At 37.8% G+C, this 25,485-nt stretch overlaps 1 protein-coding gene across 2 annotated transcripts in view; it reads right to left on the bottom strand.

The window, feature by feature from the left end:
- Positions 1 to 7,683: 7,683 nt before the first annotated feature.
- Positions 7,684 to 25,485, bottom strand: part of CCNT1 (cyclin T1) — a 28,557-nt gene continuing 10,755 nt past the window's right edge. Inside the window, exons 4-10 of one of the 2 annotated variants that reach the window (XM_072798109.1) lie at positions 24,275 to 24,335; positions 22,750 to 22,812; positions 21,193 to 21,238; positions 19,465 to 19,628; positions 19,233 to 19,303; positions 8,362 to 9,534; positions 7,684 to 7,823 (exon numbers count right to left, since the gene is read on the bottom strand). In XM_072798109.1, coding sequence (XP_072654210.1) covers positions 7,815 to 7,823; positions 8,362 to 9,534; positions 19,233 to 19,303; positions 19,465 to 19,628; positions 21,193 to 21,238; positions 22,750 to 22,812; positions 24,275 to 24,335 — 1,587 coding nt within the window. In that variant the 3' untranslated portion in view covers positions 7,684 to 7,814. Of the gene's footprint in view, positions 7,824 to 8,000; positions 9,535 to 19,232; positions 19,304 to 19,464; positions 19,629 to 21,192; positions 21,239 to 22,749; positions 22,813 to 24,274; positions 24,336 to 25,485 lie in introns of those variants that run through there. The other variant, XM_072798108.1, reaches the window with a different exon arrangement.

Below are 25,485 nucleotides of genomic sequence, written 5' to 3'. Positions count from 1 at the left end.
GTTGTAGAAAGGAACCAACAATTTCTCCCTGTAACCCTTCTGGACCTTTTTTCTGCATCCCAGCCTTACAACGTTTATCTAGTGTCAGTTTCATTTAAGAGGTTTCTCCAGCAGCAATGAGCTGATGAGTATGATTCACACTGCAAGTGTGCATAGAGAATCTACAATGCTGGACAACTACACTTTAGGCACACGAAGTGATTAAAACAAAGGAGGGGGGTAGAGGGGGAGGTAGAAGAGATGTCATTTCCAGATTAGGGTGTCCCCAGAAGGCCCTTTTCTGAACATTCATTCATTCATTCAACAAATACTTGAGAACCTAAGTGCTAGGCACTAGGGATACAGAGAGAACAAGAGAGATGACCCTGTTCTTTTGAGTAAACATTCTAGAGCAGTTTCAGATTGTGGATGCAAATACAAACATAGTATCCACAGAAAAGATGATATATACACATAAGCAAACGCTCCAACCCTCAGAAGGGATACAAAGAAGACATTTGTTATAAACTCTCTACAACTCAAAACTAGCTGGAAAATATGGGAATCAGAATCTGCAACCAGGGGTGCCTGGCTGGCTCAATTGCTAGAGCATGCAACTCTTGATCTTGGTGGCGTGAACTGGAGCCCCATATTGAGTGCAGAGATTACTTAAAAATAAAACCTTAAAAAAAAAAAAAAGGAGGGGTGCCTGGATGGTACAGTTGGTTAACTGTCTGTTTTTGTCTCAGGTCATGATCCCAGGGTGCTAGAATGGAGCAGAGATGTTATGCGGGGAGCCTGCTTCTCCCTCTCCCTCCCACTCCCGCGTTTGTGCTCTGTCTCTGTAAATAAATAAATAAAATCTTATTAAAAAATAGGAATCTGAAACCAGATGTGGTAATATCAAAACTCTACTACAGTGAACAATGAAAAGAGGCATTAGGAACTAGCTAGGGATGCAACAGACCTTCATTGTTTAGTGTCAACTATAGGTCTTAGTTGGGAAAAAAATATTTTTTTCTTTAAAGATTTCATTTATTTATTCATGAGACACAGAGAGAGAGAGAGGCAGAGACATAGGCAGAGGGAGAAGCAGGCTGCGTGCAGGAAGCCTGATGTGGGACTCGATCCTAGGACTCCAGGATCATGCCCTGGGCAGAAAGCAGGCGCTCAACCGCTGAGCCACACAGGCAGGAAAAAAAAAAAATCCACCTGCTAAAACAAGCAAAAAATTGCTATTTACAACCACTACCTTTAAGTGGGAAAGAGGGAAGATATTATTAAAGGATCAACATGTTGGCAAATTCTTTGTGCTGTTTAACAAAGAAGATGGCTGGGTTTTCTTTGTTTTTTTTTTTTTTTTTTAAGATATCTGTCTTTAATCCACTGAACACTCTGCTAGCTAATGAATAGGTTCAAGTGGACCTGAGGCTGCTTGTAAATAGATTGGCAAAGATGAAGTTTCGAAGGAAAGAGAATTTTTGAGAATTTGTAGTTCTCAGTGCCAATCCTAGAGAAAGGGGTGTGTGTGCACATGACACAGAGAATGAATATGAATGGATGCCAAACTCCTGCTCTTTTTGTAGTTACCCCCGTCTCAGTATGACAACTCCACCTTTCCAGTTGGTCAGGCCAAACACTGGGAATCACCCATGACTATTCTCTTCCAAACTTACAGCAGATCCTACTGCCTCCAAATTCAAGATATAACTTCTCATTACCTGACCCAAACCACTCTCATCTCTTACCTTATTACGAAAGCCATTTCAAATACAGATGGCTAAAAGAACACTTTAAAACCTCAGCTACAAAAAAAAAAAAACCTCAGCTAGACCACGTCCCTTTTCTGCTCCAAGCTTTCCATTGATGCATTTCACGATCTTACATGGTGGCTTACAAGGCCCTACAGTACCTAGCATTCCATTTCCTCTCTAATCACACATCCTACTACTCTCTCTTCATCTTGTGTCCATACCAGCTAGACTGGCCTCCCTGCAATTTTCAAACATACCAGCATATTCTCACCTCAGAACCTTGTACTTGTTTCCTAAAAGAGCCTGTAATGTTCTTACCCCAGCTACTGTTATGGCTTGCTCTCATCTCGTTCAGATCTTTGCTGAATTGTAATTTTATGGGGCCTTCTTCCTTCCTAGCCATCTTATTTCCAATTTCAAGAGCCCTACTTAGCTTAAACACAGACACACAAAAAATCTCTATTCTTTCTCCGCTTAACATTCTCCAAAGTACTTATTATCTAACATACTAACTTTTACTTATCTCCACTACAACTAAAATGTGTTAAGTTCTTTGAGGGCAGGATGTCTGTTACGTTTACTGCCATATTCCATCAGTAAACAGTACACAGCACTTGATAGGTACTATTTTCTAATGAATGAATAAATTTAAGGCAGGAAAGTACCTGAAACTATTCTTCAGAAAAGGTCTACCTAATATTCAATTTTAACTTGTTTTTGCCTGAGTGTTTATGAAATAAAAGGGCGGATATGCCACAGTACAAAAAAAGGTAGCACAAGTTAAGACATGTGACATAAACGAAATCAGTTCAGAAATAAGCCCCAGAGCCAGACTGCAATAAATACATGCATCCTATCAAGCCAATAAAATCCACAGAAGACACAGAAAGGGTTTCAAATTTTCCTCAGAACATTGAATGATAGAGACCAGGATCATGCAAGCATTGATCATAAGATGAAGCCTAACTGTATGAATTAGTTTAACAAGCCCTATTCATGGGGATCCACCTTTATACTGTGATTTATGTACCTCATCTATTGCCAAGGATGACACAGTTGATATTAACTCTCTTAACAAAGGCAAGTCACTAAAACTTAGGATTTTGTAATATCATCCATTCCTACATTCTTCATTTGCTTTTCTTCCATTCAAACCAGACCAGAATGTCTAAAATGTCAGCAACTTCCACAAAAGTTTCAGGAGAGATACAGCAATCAAAAATCTTAAGTTGTCTTATTTTAGAAAATAGAAGGTTGACGAGAACTCAAGTGATTTTTTTTTCAGATGCGTACATCATTCTGTCAAATTGACCTTTTTTTCCTTTTAGTTTTTAAGCCATAGTTTCTGCTTTGTTATAATTTTGAAATATTTTGGCACAAGTATTCTTTCCCTTTAAATGTGTAATTTATAAGATTTACCGTGTGTGTGTGCGTGTGTGTGTGGTTTTATATGTATCAGGAAAAGAGTGAGCATTCACTATCAGTTTTTCCAGGCACCACCAAGAATGCTATATTGAGTGTGGGTTTTTTTCCCCCTCTGACTACATCATACTTTATACTACTACCAGGTTCACTGTGACAACCAAATCTTAGGTCTTTCCTGGACTCGAATTCTCCAGGATCTTGTGTAGTCAGAAAGTATATACTACCAAAACTAAAAACTATAATCATAAGAGTAAACGGCAGTTAAAGCCTAATTTAAAGACTTAGGACACATAAACAACAATCAGATGAGTGTTTTATCATTAACATTTATTGATGGGATGGATAAATACAGATTGAGAAACATACTTGACAGCAAGATATCAAACTGATAGCCAGACTATAAAATGTATACAACATCCTTTTTTAAATTTTTTAAAAATGTTTTTTTGAATTTTTTACAAAGAGCCCTTACTGTAATGGTCACTTACATCCTATCAGTCACATAACAGCGGTAGAGATCCCAGGGGTAGCATCCAGAACTGAGGTGCCCCGAGGAGGACAGAGGCAACAGCAGAAGAGTGTGCTGAGAAAGGACTCTTAAGAGCAATACAAAGAAAACAGACAAAAATATTACCACAAAATTGTACCTGAGTGACATAGATTGGTAAAGTATTTTACTTTTTTTTTCTTCTTTGCTCTTTGGTCTGATAAGAAAACGGACAGTTTCAGGTGTGTGGAATGGGGCGAGGGAAGGATCAGTTTCAAATCCAGAAACCTAGTTTAACACTATGTTAGGCTGCTGCATTCTTTTCTTAGGGTGCTTAACCCAGACAGCACTTCTATCTTGTAACCAATTCCAATATGATCTACCACTAACCAGTTAGGTCCTCAGCATTCAACTGAAGAGTTCCTGATAACCTGATGGAGACATACTTGTTCTGGCTTCAATTAGCATGCTGTCAAGCATCCCTCTCCATACTTAACATGGCAACGGAAAACCCAAGAGTCTTTCTCTTCTTTTCATTCGACCATAAATATGCACTCATAAAGGGGAAGATCAGACACTGCTTTTTAGTAAACATTTTCTTTCCCTCCCTTTTCCAATGCCAAGTCCATATTAAAAACTTTAGAAACATTAAAATGGAAGGGTCTCCCGCTTAGGAAAGAATTCTCATTCCAGAACACTCTATCAGGTAGGATTACAGTACCATGCTTGTTTCAAACACACACCCACAGAGGGATAAAAAGACAAAATAAAACTTGATAGTGTGATACAACATGAACATCTCTTAAACCATCAGGAGCAAACACTCAGTTAAAAGCTGGGTGTCAACAAGCAGCAACACAGGGAATCTGGGGAGGCATTGAAGTCACCGAAAGCTTAGTGGGACTGCGAAGGGCTTATTTCTCACAATGTGAAGGGTTGCATAGACTGCTTAAATTCTCCTAAACCCAAGAGAATATCATTTGTATTCCAACTTCAAGATGTTCTAGAATATCCCTTTTACTAGCATTAGTATCAAAATAACTTATTGACAAAAGAACAATCCTTTAAAAAAACTCATCTGTCCCCATGTTCCCGCAATTCCTGTGTTTCTGTTGGGAAAGATCTTTAAAATCCTATCATACTGGGCTAAGACTCCTCTAATTGCCTTTGTCCAGAAGCAAAACATGAGGAGTATGCACTTTCAACATGGGGAATTAGGTAGCAGAAGCTTAAGGAAATCCAGCACTGATGTTACCATGATTTTATTTCTATATCCTAATCCATTGCTGTTTCCAACTCAAGATTTGATTTCTTTTTCTATCAACACTGGTGAAGCCAATAATACAGAACTATGAAAAAGGATACATTGAATCAAAACACAAAAAAAATCATTTAAAGAAAAAAAAAAGAGGAAGCTGAGAGTCTCGGAAACACATTGATTCATGAGTGAGAAGCTTAGACTAATTCCTACATATTTTCTAAACCCAAAAAGCATAACTGATATTCCAGAAGACCAATTTAGCTTTAAATTAATGCTTCACTAGAGTTCAGCCAACAGCAACACAGGTATCTGATTAAAAGCCTTCAGGACATTCCACAGGTGTTTGTTTTTGCCAACGTAAGAGTCAAGCAAGGTTTTAGTAATGAGATTTACAGAACTTGAGGCTCCAGGCCTGCTTACCACCACTTATCCTTAATAGTCTAGGTTAAAAGGAGAAAAAAAGCCATGTTTAACTAGACTAACTTCGGATGTATAAATCCCATTTCTCACCCTTTGAAGGTGTGAGCTTAGAGAAAACACAGAGTTTAGAAACCACACAATCCTTTGAAGCCTAAGTTTATGTAATTTGAACAATAGGCATGCTAGCTGACAGGCACATCTGCTAACCCAAATGCAGCAGCTTCATGCAGAGCACACAGGACGTTCATGACATACACAGAGATCTAAAAAGAGACACTGTAAATATCTTAAAACAGTATCAGGAGGCAATAATATAGAAGTCTTTAAATTGACCTACATCAGCAATGAACTACTAGTGCAAAGGCCAGACTGCAGAGCATAAAGCAGCTCTTAGGCTCTAGTAAGCACTGTCTAGTTCACTACAGACAGGAGGTCTAAGGAACTAACTACAGATGCCACGGAGAATTGCTTGAGGCCAAGTGGGTATGTCTGCCTCTGTGGTGAAGGAGTGCATATGATTAGAAAAAATGTGACACTTGATGAGAAAAACTGAATGCTGGAAAAGACATTTTCATAATCATATCAGTGATTGATTCCACAAAGATACAGATCCAAACTAAATAAACTTTTGGGAAGGTCAGGAAGGAAAGTAGACTCCACCAAACAAAATCTAAACAAATAGAAAGCCTAGATTTAGTAAACACATCACACATCTACCAATTACCTAGCACAACACAGAAAATATCAGGGAGATAGAGGAAAATGTCATCTATAAAAATGAAGTAACACTCTAAGTAATACTGGTTTATAAGTCGGCAGAGAGCTCATTTTACACAGCAATGGCAGGCACTCTAGAGAGTTCAAATATGCAGAGATGCAGGACATTAATTCACCTTAAGGTTTACTGTACAAATTCCTTCCTATATTAGGCCAGTGCATCAACAATTCCAACTGCCTCAGTTTTCTCCCCAACCTACTCCTGGCAAGCAGCAGCACATGTACAACTCCTGTCTCCCCATGCCTTCCAATGAAAAATATTCAATTTTTCTATACAGACTATTTGGCGTAAAGGAAGCTGCATTAAAAATAAGGACAAATTCAAACTGCATCATCTTTTCCATAGCCAAAAAGACCATGAAGACCAAAGAATATCACATCAAATGATCTGTGGCTTGGTGGCATTTTCAGTTACACAACCTGGTTTAGAATTCTTTCTAGCCCCTTGACAGATTTCTTGCCTCAACAAAAGTGATGAGTTTTGAGTGCTAGGATCTTGAACACCAATTATCCTGAAATCTGCACCACAATCAAGCACCCATAAGAATAGAACTTCTGATCCATTTTTTTAAAGGACTCTTAGAAATCTTCTGAAAAACCTCTGCCTAGAAACTAAAGCCACCAAAGATGGACAATCTGGATCTGTGGACTAGGCTTGCTCACCCTCATGACACCAGTACTGTTAAATTCACAAGCTCCAATCTCTGAATCGTATAGGTTGCAAAAATTAAGGATGCAGCTGTTTCCCTTCAGATATACAGATAAAAAGCAAGTCTTACATTCATAATGCAATTTAAAATACAATACCCTAAAAACACCCAATCACAATTTCATTGTTTTCAGTATCCTCTAGCTCCATGGCTTCTCCCAGAGCTATTCTCATATATGGTCTGGGCTTTCATAGGCAGGATATACAGCACATCCCCCTTCCCTTCAGAGACCCTGAGACTGCTCTCACTTGAACACTTTCCCAAAGCCCAACTTGAAAAAAAGACACACCCGATTCTGTAGGGCAGAAGCCAGCCTTGCTCTCCAATCCTTCTTCCTCAACCCCACCTTTGTTCTGTATCAAAAGGAAAAGGGAGGGTAAAGGGGAAGTTTTTATAATGGAGTCTAGAATCAGGCTATTGGCTGCACTTGCCCAAACTAGAATTTAGAAGGCTACCACTCAATTAAAACATAAAGAAATGGGAAAATACCATGTTAAACACATGCCTCTTCCTTCCTTTATGTTCTAAAGGCCACACTGTGTTCTCTCTAGTAGACTGTTGGGAAGTGAAGATGGTGAGGGACAGGGAGGGAAAGATAAAACATGATTTTTAAACACACACACTTAAAAACACACACCCACACTTACGTACACACTTTAAGGTCTCAACACTTCAAGTGGCCGAGCCTATCAGAACTCAAGGCCAAAAGCCTACCCCCCCATCCCCCCTCCATACCCCCCACCCTTCAATCCCACCCCCCAGGAGTCACTGCTATGTATCTCATACACACAGCAAAATCCCTATCCCCTCCCCAATGATATAAAAAAAACTAAACAGATAACTTACTTTCTTTAAATTATTTTTTTAAAAGTCTCTTAAAAGATTTGACGTTTAAATACTTCCTCTCTTCTGATATATTAAACACCAAAAGGATCCACAACTGTTTGATAAAACAAACCCTCCATATTTCAGTCTTGGCAAGAAGAGGGAAGACATCAACTCTAATCAACCTAATTAGGAGGTGGAGAGGCCAAGAACAGAGAAAGTATTCTTAATCCTTCACAGCTTCAACACATTCTCACCTCTCTAATACCAGTAAAAACTATAATAAAATAGTTAAATTTCTGAGGCAGTAGCTATAATAACCAAGCCCCTCTACCACCCTCCCACTTGCATGTCGACATTAATTTATTCCCTAGTCCAAGAAGGGTGACATATTTCATAAGGGAAGTAATTTCCTTAGTTCAGAATCAGTAGTTACCAAAAAAAAAAAAAAAAAAAAGTTGTTTTTAAGGAATTTTTTTCCCTCCTCTGTCTCTTTTACTTAGGAAGGGGTGGAAGTGGTGGAGGAGGTTCTGATGGTAGAGGTGGTAGCCGGGGTTTGTCTGTATTGCCAGATCTGGAGGACATTCCCCCAGCCCGTGGATTCAGATATTCACCATAATGAACAAATTCAAATGCAGGGGGCTGAGTGGGCTGAACACCCTGGGCACTGAGAAGGGAGTGAAGCATATTCACAGTATCTTGATAGTCTATTGTCTGGCTTACATTGTGACCATTGGCTCCAGTGGGCCCTTTATCCAGTTTCATATGAGGAACTCGAGTTTTACAGCTGGGCTGTGAAAAGGAAAGGCCACTTGTGTCTGAGCTATGCCCAGGCAACTGGGCCATTGTAGGAAGAGGAGGAAAGGTGAAATTTACAGAAGAGGATTTAGTACTCTTGGCAATCTTGGCTGGATGATCAAACATTGGGCCTCCAGTCTCTTCAGGAGGACCCCTTTTACGAGTAGAACTGGAAGAGGAGAAAGAACTAGACAAGCTATAGGTTTTGTGTGCTAAGGTGCTTGTCTGGCTACTATGTTTTGGATCACCTGGACGTTTGTTCCCAGTACCAGCTGGAAGCTGTGAGTGAGAGTGCTTGTGTGAGTGATGATTATGATGATGATGATGATTAGATGGGTGAGTCTTGTGCTTTTCTTTGTGCTCTCGGCTCTTTGTGACACTGTCCTCTACAGAATTGTGCTTGTCAGCTGCAGCATGGACTTTAATGCGCATTTTTATCTCCTCTGGTTTTGAAGAGGCAGCTTTATCTCCACTTGCCACTGGGATTCTCATTTTGAGAGCTGCTTTGTCAGTCTTTTCCAGAAAAGGCCGCTCGGGGTTTTCTGAGCCCTCTATGGGCATTTTCAGAATGACTGAAGAGTGGCTATCATGGTGAGACAGGAGATTCTGGGCAGCATATGCATATTGTGACTTCACATTGGCCTCCATGTTCTCCAATTGCCTCTTCTGGGCAGCCAACTCTTCTGCATGCTTTGCACGGTATTCTTTCAGTGACACTTTAGCTGATGGCACACTCTTACTATTCTGCTTCTGGGAAATAAATGCATTAGAACCATCCTGTTGCAAAGAATGATCAACTCCTATAAGTGCTAAATTCTCACTAGTCCGATGACCCTGAGCAGGTTCCAGTTTAAAAGGAGGTTGGGAGGAAAGCCAACGCTCGCCCTGCAGCATCTCCACATTGCTTAGGTTGCTGGATGACTCTTCAGTGGCTGGAAGGGAAGGCACTGCACTTGTAGAAGAAGTTGACATGCTCATTAAACCTGCAATAGTTGTGTCTGAAGAGCTCTGGGAAATCATATTGAGAATAGTCTGCTCCGAAGTGTTTTCATCTGCTCCTCGATCATCTGCTTTTGTTTTCTTGGCAGCCTGGCATGCCTAGAATGAAGCAAATGACATCTCTTCACCACAGGTAATTTATAAAATGGAAAAAAAAAAAAAAACCTGGATTGAGGAGATTGTGGTTGCTGCAACACTGGAAGACCTGGATAGCCCACAGGCAGGAGGCTACTCTGGGATTGTAACATTAGAAGTAAGATTTTAAAAACCTTAAGTCAAGAGTAACACAAACAAGATCTCAAGGAGATCTCTGCACTTGCATGTTCACTGCAGCATTATTCATGCCAAGAGATGGAAGCAACTTATATGTCCATCAATGGGTAAATGGATAAGCAAATGTGGCATATAAGTACAATGAAATCATACCTTGCCTTAAAAAAGGATTCTGGGGAAAAGTTAGAGAAGGAAGCACCAGAAATCTGTCTCCCCACCTAGACAATAATTTCACTGGCAGAATTTGTCTGATGTAACTATTTTGGAACTCTGGAGTCTGTTAAAGGCTTGCAACTTGGGCAGCCCAGGTGGCTCCGTGGTTTAGCGCCGCCTTCAGCCCAGGGCCTGACCCTGGGGACCCAGGATCGAGTCCCACATCGGGCTCCCTGCATGGAGCCTGTTTCTCCTTCTGCCTGTGTCTCTGCCTCTCTCTCTGTCTCTGTCTCTCACAAATAAATAAAAAAATTTTTAAATCTTTAAAAAAAAAAAAAGGCTTGCAACTTTTGGGTTAAGCCTTGGACAGTAAACTGGAGTTAACTTACATCAACTCTTGCATCTCTCAGCACATTAGTAACTACCCATCTCCTACCCCAGCCACAATGGAGGCAGCTGTGCACCTGTTCCTAGAATAGCTTACACACCCTGGAGGAGCAAGTACACAAAAAGGACTCTATCCTGCAAATATCAGGCTCTGTGCTCTGATCCCTGATTGCAGCTTCTGATCACAGAGGTACAGACCCAAAGGCAGGCAGCCACTGTTGCTGCACTTACCTCTACTGTTACAACCTCCTGCGCCTCTGGCTAAAGTGACTTCCAGGGGACTTAAAAGATGGCACCCTTTCTCCCCTTCATTTATTGTTTTTTTTCCCCTTTCGGGAGCCAGACATTAAAGAGCAGGATATTAAAAAAACAACTGCAGGGATGCCTGGGTGGCTCAGCGGTTGAGAATCTGCCTTGGGCTCAGGGTGTCATCCCTTTTTTTTTTTTAATAAATTTATTTTTTATTGGTGTTCCATTTGCCAACATATAGAATAACACCCAGTGCTCATCCTGTCAAGTGCCCACCTCAGTGCCCGTCACCCAGTCACCCCCACCCCCCGCCCCTTCCACCACCCCTAGTTCGTTTCCCAGAGTTAGGAGTCTTTCATGTTCTGTCTCCCTTTCTGATATTTCCCACTCATTTTTTTCTCCTTTCCTCAGGGTGTCATCCTAATCGGGGGATTGAGTCCCACAATGGGCTCCCTGCAAGGAGTCTGCTTCTCCCTCTATGTCTCTCTTCTCTGTCTTTCATGAATAAATAAAATCTTTTTTAAAATAAATAAAAATAAAAACTACATATACAGAGAGAACTAGAAAATTTTGATCACATATTCTCAGGGAAAGGATCAGAAAAGAAGTGAGAATATCTTAGTTTATACCTCAGGGTGACCTTCAGCAAAGACACCATACAAAATCAAATCCACCCCTCCATCCAAAAACAGTTAAGAAAAAATAGAAAAGCCTGGGAATCTGATGTCCAGAATTACCACATTATCAGATTCAAATGTCCAGTGTTCAACAAAAAAATCACAAAGCATTTAAAAAAAAACAAGAAAGTACGACCCATTCAAAAGAAAAAAAATAAATAAACAGAAACTGCCTCTGAAATGGCAGAACTACAACACAAAGGCTTTAAAATAACTCCCTTAAAGATACTCAAATAACTATATAAGGGGAATTGTGGACAAAGCTAATAAAACAATATATGAACAAAATGGAAATATCAATAAAGAGACAGAAAACCTAAAAGGAAACCAAAAAGAAATCCTGGAGCTGAGAAATACAATAACTGCAATGAAAAATCCACCAGAAGGATTCAAAGGCAGATTTGAACAGGCAGAAGAAAGAATCAGCAAACGTTAGGACAGGACAATGAAAATTATAATGAAAAAAGATTGAAGCAAGTGAACAGAGTCTAAGAGACACCATCGAGTGGACCAACACATGCATCATGAAAATTCCAGAAGGACAAAAGACAAAAAGGGGCGGAGAGAATATATGGAAAAAAAATGGCTGCTAACTTCCCAACTTTGATAAAGACATGAATAGAAACAAAAGCTCAACAAATTCCAAGTGAGATGAACTCAAAGAGGCTCACACAAGACATACTAAACTTCAAAAGCCAAAGCCAGAGAATCTTGAAAGCAACGAGAGAAGTGAATCAGCAGGTACAAGGGATCCTCAATAAGATCATGAACAAGTATCTCATCAGCAACTTTGGAGGCCAGAAGACAGTGGGCCAATACACTGCAAGTGCTAAAAGAAAAAAAACCCTGTGAACCAAGAATCCTATATGCAGCAAAAATGTCCTTTAAAAATGAGGAAGAAATTAAGACCTTCCAAATAGGTAAAAGCTGAGGGAGTTCATGACTACTAGACCAGTCATCCAAGAAGTGCTCAAGTGCTCAAGAAGTCCTGCAAAGTATAATGAAAGGAAAACCTAGTATTACTGTAACTTTGGTTTGTAACTCAAATCTTATTTTCTATTTAATTTAAGAGCCTAATGCATTTAAAAGGACTATTAGTTAATGTTCTGAGACATAGAGTATATAAAAGATACAACTTTGTGACATCAACAACTAAAAGATATGGAGATGCAGGTAGCAAGAAGAAAAGTTCTGCATGTACTGAAGTTAAACTAGTATAAATTCAAACTATTATATCTTTATGATGTAATGTAATCTTCATGGTAACCAAAAAGAAAACAGCAATAGAATATACACAAAATGAGAAAGGAATTTAAAATTTTCACTATGAAAAAATCAACTAAAAGACAGTAATGCAGGAAATGAGGGACAAAAAAAGACAAGGCATATAGAAAACAAACTGTGTAAGCATAATGACATTTTCTATAATTATTTTAAATGTAAATAGGGGGCAGCCTCGGTGGCCCAGCGGTTTAGCGCCGCTTTCAGCGCAGGGTATGATGCTGGAGACCCGGGATCGGGTCTCACATCAGGCTCCCAGCATGGAGCCTGCTTCTCCCTCTGCCTGTGTCTCTGCCTCTCTCCCTCTCTCTCTCTTTGTCATGAATAAATAAAATCTTTAAAAAAAAATGTAAATAGGTTAAACTCTCCAATAAAGACTGGGATTGTCAAAATGCATAAAAATATATGATCCAGCTATATGCCATCTACAAGCAACTGAGATCCTAAGACCCAAACAGGCTGAAAATGGGAGGGAAAAACATAAATCATGCAAACAGTAATCAAGAGAGAGCAAGGATGGCTATACTGATATGCGACAAAATATACTTTAAAACAAAAAAGGTGGGATGCCTGGGTGGCTCAGCGGTTGAGCATTTGACTTCGGCTCAGGGCATGATCCTGGGGTTCCAGGATTGAGTCCCACATCGGGTTCCTAGCATGGAGCCTGCTACTCCCTCTGCCTATGTCTCTGCCTCTCTCTGTGTGTCCCTCATGAATAAATAAAAATCTTTAAAAATTTTTTTAAAAATAAAAAAACAAAAAAGGTTTCAAGAGATACGAAAGGACATTATATATTAATAAAAGACTCAATATAGCAATTATAACAATTATAAACATTTATATACCAATAAAAGACCATCAAAACTGACAGAAGACTTCACTTGGAGACTTCAATACCCACCCACAACACTGGACAGAAAAACCAGACAAAAGATAAGGAAACAGAACTTAAAATATAAACCAACCAGATGTAACAGACATAAACAGAACATACCCAACAACAGTATAAACCATTCTTCTCAAGTACACATGGACCTTTACCAGGAGACACCATATATGAAGCCACAAAGTGAGTCTAGATTTTTATTTTTTTTATTTTTTTAATGAATTTTTTTTTTTAAGATTTTATTTAGTCATAGACACAGAGAGAGAGAGGCAGAGACTCAGGCAGAGGGAGAAGCAGGCTCTACACAGGGAGCCCGATGTGGGACACGATCCCGGGTCTCCAGGATCACACCCCAGGCTGCAGGCGGCGCCAAAGCGCTGCACCACCAGGGCTGCCCAGTCTAGATTTTTAAAAGACAGATATGGGAACGCCTAGGTGGCTCAGAGGTTGAGAATCTGCCTTTGGCTCAGGGCGTGATCCCAGTTCAGGGATGATCAAGGCCCACATTGGGCTCCCTGTGAGGAGCCTGCCTCTCTCTGTCTCTCTCATTAATAAATAAAATCTTAAAAAAAAAAAAAAAAAAGACAAATATGATACAAATTAGCTTTTCTGACAAGACAAAGTTAGAAATCAGCAACAAGGTGATTGCTGGGTGGCTCAGTCAGTTAAGCGTCTGCCTTTGGCTCAGGTCATGATCTCTGGGTCCTGGGATCCAGCCAGGGTCAGGCTCCATGTTCCGTGGGAAATCTACTTCTTCCTCTGTCCCTCCCCCTGCTCCCATGTGTGAGCACTCACTCTCAAGGGCTCACACTCTCTTTCCCCTCTCCCCAAAATAAATAAATAAAATCTTTTTTTTTTTTTTTTTTTTTTTAATTTTTATTTATTTATGATAGTCACACACAGAGAGAGAGAAAGAGAGAGAGGCAGAGACATAAGCAGAGGGAGAAGCAGGCTCCATGCACCGGGAGCCCGACATGGGATTCGATCCCGGGTCTCCAGGATCGCGCCCTGGGCCAAAGGCAGGCGCCAAACCGCTGCGCCACCCAGGGATCCCGAGCATCTCCTTTTGGCTCAGGTTGTGATCCCGGGTTGTGGGATCAACACCCCCATCAGGCTCCCCATGGGGAGCCTGCTTCTCCCTCGGCCTTTGTCTCTGCCTCTCTCTGTGTGTCTCTTGAATAAATAAAATCTTAAAAAAAAAAAAAATCATAAAATCTTAAAAAAAAAAAAAAAGAACGGGAATCCCTGGGTGGCTCATCGGTTTAGCGCCTGCCTTTGGCCCAGGGCGCGATCCTGGAGTCCCGGGATCGAGTCCCACATCGGGCTCCCTGCATGGAGCCTGCTTCTCCCTCTGCCTGTGTCTCTGCCTCTCTCTGTGTGGGTGTCTCTCATGAATAAATAAATAAAATCTTAAAAAAAAAAAAAAAAAAAGAACGAAAGCCAAAGCAAGTAGAAGGAAGGAAATAACAATTAGAGCAGAAATAAAATAGAAAATAGAATAGAGAAAAATTAATAAAACTAGAAATTGGCTTTTTGAGAACAAAATTAAGCCTTTAGCTAGATGGCCTAGGAAAAAAACAAGATTCAAACTACTAAAATCAGAAATAAAAGTGGAGACATTGCTATCAATTCTACAGAATAAAAAGGATTATAAAAGTACTCTCAACAATTATATGCCAATAAATTAGATAATCTAGATGAAATGGACAAATTAAATTCCTAGAAATACAAAACCTACTGAGAATAACCCATAAAGAAATAGAAAATCTGAGTAGATTTATAACTAGCAAGGAGATTGAATTAATAATAAAATAATCTCAAAAAATAAAATAAAAAAATAATCTCCCAACAAAGAACAGCCCTGGACCTGATGCCTTCATTGGTGAATCTTTTAAAGAAGTAACACCAATCTTTTTTAAGCAGCATATTAAAAGGATTATACACTATGACCAAGTGGGATTTATTCCTGGAATACAAGAATGGTTCAACATACAAAGATCATCCATATGCCATATAAACCCAATAAAGGAAAAAAAAAAACACGATTTTCTAGATATAGAAAGCATTTGACAAAATCCAACACCTTCTCATGATAAAAAAACACGCAACAAACTAGGAATAGAAGGAAACTACCTCAACATAATAAAACCCATATATGAAACACTCATAGCAAATATCACACTCAACAGTGAAAAACTGAAAAGGTTTTCTGCTAAGATCTAAAACAAGAGAAGGATGCCCCCTTTCACTTCACATCAGAACAACCAGGCAACAAAAAGCATTCAGGGACACCCAGGTGACTCAGTCAGTTAAGCATCTGACTCTTGATTTTTACTCAGGTCATGATGTCAGAGTTGTGAGATGGAGCCCCACACTGGGCTCAGTGTTGAGCATGGAGTCTGCTTAAGATTCTCTCTCTCTCTCTCCCTCTGCCCCTCCCCACTCACATGTTTTCCCTCCCTCTCTCTCTCAAAAAAAGAAAAAAAGAAAAGAAAAGAAAAGAAAAGAATTGGCAAATAAGTAAAATATTTGTCTGCAGATGATATAACCTTATATAGAAATGTCTACATACACAAAAAGTTAGAATTAATACATGAATTCAACAAAGTAACAGGATATAAAGTCAACACATAAAATTCAGCTGCATTTCTATACATGAACAATCTATGAAGTAAATTATGAAAACTATCCTATTTACAACAGTATTAAAAAAAAAACCACCAAACCTTATAAATTAACCACGGAGGTGAAAGACTTGTACAATTAAAACTGCAAAACATTGCTAAAAGAAATTACATAAGATCTAAATGGAGGGACGCCTGGGTGGCTTAGCAGTTGGGCATCTGCCTTTGGCTCAGGGCGTGATCCCGGATTCCCAGGATCCTTACATGGAGCCTGCTTCTCCCTCTACTTGTGTCTCTGCCTCCCTCTCTCTGTATCTCTCATGAATAAATAAATAAAATCTTAAAAAAAAAAAAAGACCTAAATGGAAAATTTATGTTCTAGATTCAAAGGCTTAAAATTGTTGAAATGTGAATATTATTACCCTAAGCTTCTACAAAATCAATGCAGTCCCTATCAAAATCCCAATGATGTTTTTTGCAGAAATAGAAAAGGCCACCCTAAAATTCATATGGGATCTCAGAGGACCACAAATAGCCAAATCAAAGTGAAAATGAAAAACAAAACTGGAGAATTTATACTTCCTGATTTTAACACTTACTGCAAAGCTAAAATAATCACTGTAAAGTGTGGTACTGGCATAAAGACATACAGATGAATGAAACAGAAGAGAAAACTCAGAAATAAGCCCTTGCATACATGGTCAAATGATTTTCACCAAAGATGCCAAACATTCAACAGGGAAAGGATAATCTTTTCAATAAATGGTGCTGGGAAAACTGGATATCCACATACAAAAGAATGAAGTTGGACCCTTATCTAGTACTATATACAAAATTAACTCAAAAATGGATAAAGGGCTTAATAAAACTCTTAGAAGAGGACAAAAGCTTCCTAACAGTGGATATGAAATCAATGATACAGGTAACAAAAGGAATTAATTTCTGGATATGATATCAATGGTATAGGTAACAAAAGAAAAAATGAACAATCTGGACTTCAAAAATTTGTTTTATTTTTCTAGTTAAAAAGTTTTAAAACCACTTCAAAAGTTAATATTAAAAACAGAACTACCATATAATCCAGCAATTCCAATTCTGGATATATAACCAGAATAAAAAGCAAGGTCTTAAAGAGATACTTATACACCCATGTTCACAGCAGCTAAAATATGGAAGCAACCTAATTGTTCATTAACAGATGAATGGATAGGCAAAATGTGTTAGGTACATACAATGGAGTATCACTCAGCTTTTAAAATAAACAAAATTCGGGGCAGCCCGGGTGGCTCAGTGGTTTAGTGCCGCCTTCAGCCTGGGGTGTGATCCTGGAGACCCGGGATCGAGTCCCACGTGGGGCTCCCTGCATGGAGCCTGCTTCTCCCTCTGCCTGTGTCTCTGCCTCTCTCTCTGTGTCTCTCATGAATAAATAAATAAAATCTTTAAAATAAATAAATAAATAAAATAAAATAAATAAAATTCTACAATATGCTACAACATGGATGAAACTTTAGGACTTTATGCTAAGTGAAATACGCCACAAAAAGACAAATACTTTATGATTCCACTTATATGAAGTACTTAAAAGTAGTAAAATCATAAAGATAGAAAGTATAATTGTGGTTGCCAAGGGTTGAGAGGGAGGGAGAGTGGGGACTTATAATAATGGGTATAGTTTCAATTTTACAAGATGAAATGAGAGGCACGTGGGTGGCACAGTTGACTAAGCATCCAATTCTTGGTGTCAGCTCTTGGGTCATGATCTCAGGGTTATGGGATCAAGCCCCACACTGAACTCAGAACTCAGCAAAAACAAGATGAAATGTATTATGGAGATGAACGGTAATAACGGTTAAACAATATGAATATATTTAATACTACTAAAATATACATTTAAAAATGGTTAAGATGGTATCTTTATGCTATATGCATTTTACCATAATTAAAAAAAAAAAAAAAAAGAAAAGGATGGAAATCCTGCCACTTGCCACAACATGAATGAAGGCCTTTTGCTGTGAAATAAGCCGGACACAGAAAGACAAAATATGATCTCACTTATATGAAGAACCTAAGAGAATTAAATTCATTCAGACAGAGTAAAATAGAGGACTGGAGAGTAGGGAAAAACAAGAACCTGTTAGTCAAAGGATACAAAGTCAGTTACAAGATAAGTCCTGGAGACCTACTGTATAATGCCTATAGTTAACAACACAGTACTGTATACTAAAAAATTGGCTAAAAGGATAAATCTTATATTAAGTATTCTATCACACCACCAAAAAGTTATAGTAATCTATACCAATGCTACAAGCCAACTAAAAAAATAATTTGTGCATATCTAAAATTTATCCATGTCTTATGACTTATGACAGCAGTTAGTCCAAAAGCAAATTTCAGAAATTTTGGTGAAGTGTCATATGACCACAGTGATGACCTATGTACTGTCAATTCTTTAAAATCTAGGTAAACTCATTTTCTACAACTCACAAACTCGGGAGAATGAGATTAAATTTATCAATCTGAATTTCTGAGATTGCAGGAATATTTTTATCTTTTTATTTTTTTAAGATTTTGTTTATTTATTCATAGAGACACAGAGAGAGAGAGGCAGAGACACAGGCAGAGGGAGAAGCAGGCTCCATACAGGAAGCCTGACATGGGACTCGATCCTGGGTCTCCAGGATCACACCCCAGGCTGCAGGCGGCGCTAAACCGCTGTACTACCACAGGGGCTGCCCTGCAGGAATTTTTTTTTTTTTGGCAGGAATATTTTTAAACAAACTTTCTATCTGATGCCAAGGAAAAAAAAGAATGATCTCATTATAAGTTTTGAAAAATATTTGAAATACAACTTTTGCCTTCCATCTATAAAAACAAAATTCTACAATCCATTTAAAAGCAAGTAATGTCAAAGACAGAATGATACCAGCTCTAACCTTGTAACTCTACCTTTCTTCTACCAGAATCCAACACTTTAGGACTCAGAGAAGTTACATTTTTTCCCCTAACAGTCTCTACATAGAAAACACTCAACCAATGTTGCTGACTATCACAAGAGTTGCACAACACAAAACAAATCCTGCTATCACCTATTACCATTAACTTCCGGGCCAGTATCCAAGCTATGAAGCTGAAGTCATGATTATGACATAACTAAGAAAAAGGGAAATTCCAAATCCAGGGTACATATCCAATTTTGGTATATTTACTGTGCAGTTAAAAGAAAAATAAACTGGTTTTGTACCACAAGCTGACAGCAATAATTCTTACCCTCCAATTCCGAATTCGTTTGAGCCGGTTAGGAGTTTTCTCCAGAATCTGTAGAAATTCATGTGTCAGTTCTACAAATGAAATAGAACATTTAAGAAAAACTCAGAGAAACAGAAGTAAAAAACAAGAATAACCTCAACTAACTATTTTCATCTGAATCAAGTCACTTTGGGCCAGATATGTGACAGATGAAGAGCAAGTGCTTTCCAAGGTCCCTTACTCTAAAACTTACCATCTAAAAGTTCCAAGGTCACAGTGGCGTCAACATACTCCCACCAGTGCTTCCCATCAGTTGAGACTGGGATCTCCCAGTTGGACCACTTGCAAGCCAGATGAATGCAGACACAGGCCACCACAGGAGGTGTGTACTGCAGGCTAAATGTGGTCAAATGCAGGCTGACATCAGAGGGAAGGAAACAAGAGAGTGTCATGAGCTCTCAATTCTGAACCCAAAGTTAAAACTCTCCATTATTTAAAAAGAAAAAAAAAATTAAAACACTGGAGAGTAAGAAGGGTAAGAAATATCCAGTGCTCTGATCCAGCACTCAACATGATTTTCCATTAACCCACCTGCTCAGGTAACATTTCTGAATTTTTTTGGCTAGATTTCATTCAATCTCACCCACTGACGAAAGACCAGGACCCAAACCAAATAGGGTACTCAGTTTTTTAAAATAAGGATCTATTATCCTGAGAATAACTTAGAACTTAAGGAAAATTATAATATTTTTGGTTGATATATAATCCCTAAATCAAATACTTTAAACTGTCTTAAAATCATCTTATCTCGTGCCAATCACAGGTCTGGTCTATTTAAAATAATGTACAGAGGGGAAATTGGGTGATGGGCATTTAGAAGGGCACTTGATGTAATAAGCACTGGATGTTATATCCAACTGATGAATCACTAAATTCTACCCCTAAAACTAATAATACAGTACATATTAACTAAATTGAATTTAAATAAAAAATAAAAATAAAATTAAAAAATGAACACTCTCTCAATTGTGAATGTGTTTAATTGATGGTTTACTTCAAAACTTTCTTCTATCAGGGTATAAAAATGAACTTCTTAGTCCTGACAGTCAGTAGGAATATCTTTGGTTTTCCATGATTAATCAATTGGAGATGAGACTGAGCAAATAATTTGGTAATACAAGTCATATATTAATAATTTTTGTTTTAAAAAGGTTAGAAGGAAGAAAAAATATTATAACTCTTTACACATATACATGCACATTTATCTGGCAATGGGGGAAGAAAACGGAAGTCTTTTAAATACCATAATTATTGGGGCACCTGGGTGGCTCATTTGGTTAAGCATCTGACTTTGGCTCAGGTAATGATCTCAGGGTCCTGAGATCAACCTGGGTGTTGGACTCCCCACCCAGTCCCTCTGCTTGTGCTAATAAGTAGATAAAATCTTGAAAATAAATAAATACCGTAATTATTGCAGAATCCTCCAAATTAGATTCTCAGTCACTATCAACTACAAGTTTACCTAAACTTACAGAATTATGCTCTTGGATTATTTATTTCTTTAGATTTTATTTTTAACTAATCTCCACACCCAACATGGAACTCAAACTCATGACCCTGAGATCAAGAGCCACTCGCTCTTCCAACTGAGCAGCCAGGTGCCCATGCTCTTGGATATTTTAAAGCAATGTAAGACATGCAGAATCAAGTAGGCTTTCAAACAATCAGTACTACATAATTACATCACCTTAGCAAATTAAAAAGCCCCATGGAAATTTAATTTACAATATGAAAACTGTACAGAAAAATCAACATTTACCAGAGAATTGTCTGTAATACACTGTATCAAATATCCATCCTGGGTCTTTGGGTTCTAGTTGACTAAATGCTAGACCCGATATATACCCCTCAAAAAGTAAAAATTCTAACCCCAGTAAAGTCCTATCCCAAAAATAGAGGGGAAAAATATTAAAATATAAACCTGTTAGTTGCCATGAAGTAAGAAGTCTGTGCTAAGTCCTTGCTTGCTAAAAAAAAAAAGGGGGGGGGAGGGAAAAATTATTAGTTCCATTCATTCTCAACAATTATTTAGTGAGCATTTAATATATCCAAGTAGAGAAACATAATAATGAATAAAGCAGACATGGTCCCTGACCACCCAATGTTTAGTATTCTACCAAAGAGATAAATTAGCAACTTTTAATTATAATAACTATGCTGCTTCCAGACCTAGGGACTCAAGCTTTACTCTGCACACCAAGTATTTGGGGTACTTGCTTAAAATGCAATTCCTAGATATCCTCTTTACAGTGTGACTCGATATGTTTGGAGGACACAAACATTTCTAACAAGTAACCCAGAAATTCTGATGCAAGAGTTCACTGAAAAGTACTGAACTAAAAGATGAACTAATTTGGACGCAAGATCAGAACCTAGAAGACCCTGATATATTTGAGAAAAGTGATTTGTGCTTAAAATTTTTTTAAATTGAATAGCCTGTCATTCAGACCCCAAATCATCAAATAACAATTACTTGATATACCACAATGAAGGAAAAAACAAAATACAAAACACATTCACCCTTCCCCAAAAAACTGCTCTGAGTAATAAAGTAAACTTTAATTTTCCTTAAAACTTAAGTCTTTTCAATATGGGCATATATCCACCTTTATTTAACCTTATCCTTGCTCAATATAAACTTTCTAATGCTTTGTAAATATAAACAACTTGGGAAAACATTGGGAATTTACAGACGAAGCACACATTAGCAAAATATAAAATGAGGCCAATTATCAGTTTCATCTACAAAATTAAAATGAACTTCATTGCACCAGTGTCTAGATATTGATATTAACACTTAAAGAAGAGGAACAAGGTTTCATACAATTACAGTTATTACGGTTAAAATAGAATTTAAAAAATGGGGCAGCCCAGGTGGCTCGCGGGTTTAGCACCGCCTTCAGCCTGGGGCGTGATCCTGGAGACCGGGGATCAAGTCCCATGTCAGGCTCCCTGCATGGAGCCTGCTTCTCCCTCTGCCTGTGTCTCTGCCTCTCTCTCTCTCTCTCTCTCTCTGTGAATAAATAAATAAAATCTTAAAAAAAAAAAAAAAAAAAAAGAATAAAAACTATGTCCTACCAAGACTTTGTCAATCATGGAAATAAGTCAAATAAATTCTAGATGATCCTCTGAGTGGCCTATAAAAGGCTGCCTAGGACAATCAACCCTAGAATCACATTAAGATCACCACTCCCAAAATATCCTTAAATTGTCATTACATACTAATCATTTGACTTTATAAAATCTGCTCCAGACTCTGACAAATATTCTCAAGAGACTAATTTTCTTTAACTGGAGATCACCTAAAAACTTTAAGAACCCTGCAGAAAAATCCCAAATTAGAAATAATCATTTTGATTTAAGCCCAGTAAATCCTTTCAATTTAACTTCTGGGCAAAGCATCAATGTTATATATTTGTCACAGTAAATAAATCATGGCTATTAAATGGTAAAACAATTTCAAGTTGGGATTCCTTACCTCGAACCAATTGAGTGCACTTTACCACATGTGTATGTGGGTGATCAATTGTTAGTTCAAAGCCTTTAAAAAAAAAAAAAAAAAAAAAAAAAAAGCTTTAGTTAAAAAGCTAAAAAAAAAGCACTTTAATTAAAAAGCTAAAGATACTGGAGACATTTTATACTTCTTTTATGTGAGTCATCATCACAGGTCTCCCTCATTGCCCTCTCCCAACACTGCTGTTTCAGAGGGTCACACAACACATACAGCATATTCTTCTCTAACACAAATTATCTTCAAAGACAATTATGTTTTTAACTAAATGATAAAGCTAATGCAGTCTCAAGACCCCTGAGGAACCAATAATCTATAAACAGAAAATTATTCTAAGTGGATAAATGATTTATGCAACTTAGATCTTACTGGCTTCCACATTAAAATATTAATAAAAATTTATTCCACCAGAAAAATATCATTGTCCCCTAAAATAGTTACTTTGAAGATAATTTAAAGTAAAAAGCTAATTAACAGAAATTAACTTGAAATAACCTTTTAGTGCTCACTTTGGCAGCACATATGCTACAAAAAAAAAAAAAAAAAGATAAGCCTTGAAGAATTGTGTGTACCGACATGCATTAAAATATAGCCATACCAGTAACTTTCCAACACAACTCACGAACTCCTCCCTTACCCAGAGAAGAGAAAAAGAGGCCAAAAGAACTAGGAAAATCTCTTTTATTTTCCTTATTTGCTAAGCTTTTGAAGGTAGTGTCTCTGATAAAAATAATAATGGAACATCTGGGTTCCCAGCCATTCAACTGCTGGAGCTTGAATTTCTCCACCTCCACTCTGCTGTTTTAAAAACTGATTAGAGAGGCATCTGGGGCAGAGTCTGAAAATTCTCTCCCTCTGCCCCTCCCGTCCACATAGGCACACACACATGCATGTTCTTTCTCTCAAATAAATAATCTAAAAAACAGAACTCTATGTGACCTCTTTAAAAAACATTAGAGAGAGTGACAAAACATGAGAGACTCCCAACTCTGGGAAACGAACAAGAGGTAGTGGAAGTGGAGGTGGGTGGGGGGATGGGGCGACTGGGTGACGAGCACTAAGAAGGGCACTTGACAGGATGAGCACTGGGTTGTTATACTATATGTTGGCAAATTGAACTTTAATAAAAAACAAACCACTGATTACCAATTTTAAAAATAAATACTGTTATCTAAATAGAATAAAAAAACAGAATAAAAAATCCATGAAAGGAGAAAAGTTTTTTAGTGTCTGCATTTATCATAAAGTTAAAAAGTGCCAAACCTTCCAAAGCAAATCATGATCCTAGAATTAAAAAAAAACCTGCTAACTGCTATTCCAAAGGACAGCTATATCTACCTTCTCTCTATGGTATAGGTCAGGGTTAAACTCTGTACTCCACAACCTCTATAATTTGCAAGAACCTTCACTAGAGATTTTCTTCCTGTTTCCTATTTTGCAAATTTATAACTCTATATACATTTCTTAATGTTTTAAAGAAAAATAAATTTACCTAAAGTCTGCAGAATTATGCTTTCTAGTATCACCAGATCTTGAACTTGTTGCAGGTAAGCCTGCAGATGAGAAGACATATAAATTATTCCCCCAGAAGGCACAATATATAAAGTATAAACAACTCCTTCCAGGGAAACCAAACCAACAAACGGCAGGGATGTAGAATTAGCAGGCAGCCTAGGAACTGAAATACAATCTTTATCTCTATTTAGCACAAATTCTCCTCTTAAAAGAAGGAAAAAATGGCACATTGAAGTAACACTTTATCCATAATTAGCTACAGAAAAGGCACCAGAGATTTGGTTCATTTTCAAGACTGACATTTTAGGTTTTAAAGTCATGTAATGTAGACAAAGACAACTAAAAATATATATACTTTTTTTTTCAACACCATCAAAATACATTTGTAGACCCTTCCTATAGTACTATAGGCAACCTCAAACATTTGACTCCTGACAAACCTTCACATTTGAGGTAATGCTATATTTCTAAGAATTAGAAGAGTTCAAAGGAAAAGGGAATAAACCAACAAATTCTCTCAGATTTGTACCAGCCAATACTGTAGCCACTATCCACACATGGCTACTGAGCACCTAAAATGTAGCTAGTCTAAATTGAAATGTGCAATAGAATATACACCAAATTTTGAGGACTTTTAATTAAAAACTAATAATGTAAATGACCTCATTAATGTTTTAATATCGATTTATGCTAAAATGACAATATTTGAGGTTATATAAATAATATAAAATATAACAGTTCTTTCACTTCTTTTAAATGAAGATTTTATTTCTAATGAAGATTTTAAATGAAATTCAATGAAAGTTAAAAATTTTTAATTACACATGACTCCCTTTGTCCCTTTGTAGTGATTTCTAGTGGGACTGCACTGGTCTAGAACTCTAAGAGAATGAGACATAAGGCAGGAGTTAGAGCTACATTGCAGTGACCTTTCCACCTAACTTTATGATCTTCAGTGAGTCCAATAAGAACTTAAGCTATGCTAGTACTTCTCTCCATATAGTGAAGAAAATATCTTACCCTAAGATTCCCCATCTCACAAGGAATAAAAATTCAGATGAGAAATTTGATAAATATACTTTAGAGGGAAAAAAGTGAGAATTATTTTTTGTTTTACTTTGTTAAAACAAATTTTTTTTTCATTTGGTCAGTTCTATGGACCAATGCCATTTGCTAGTCTAAAACCTA

The sequence above is a fragment of the Canis lupus genome, chromosome 25, assembly GCF_048164855.1.
Source record: "Canis lupus baileyi chromosome 25, mCanLup2.hap1, whole genome shotgun sequence".
In the NCBI taxonomy this organism is placed as follows: domain Eukaryota; kingdom Metazoa; phylum Chordata; class Mammalia; order Carnivora; family Canidae; genus Canis; species Canis lupus.
The sequence above is the reverse complement of the archived record's forward strand: the minus strand, read 5'-3'. Positions and strand labels throughout refer to the sequence as shown.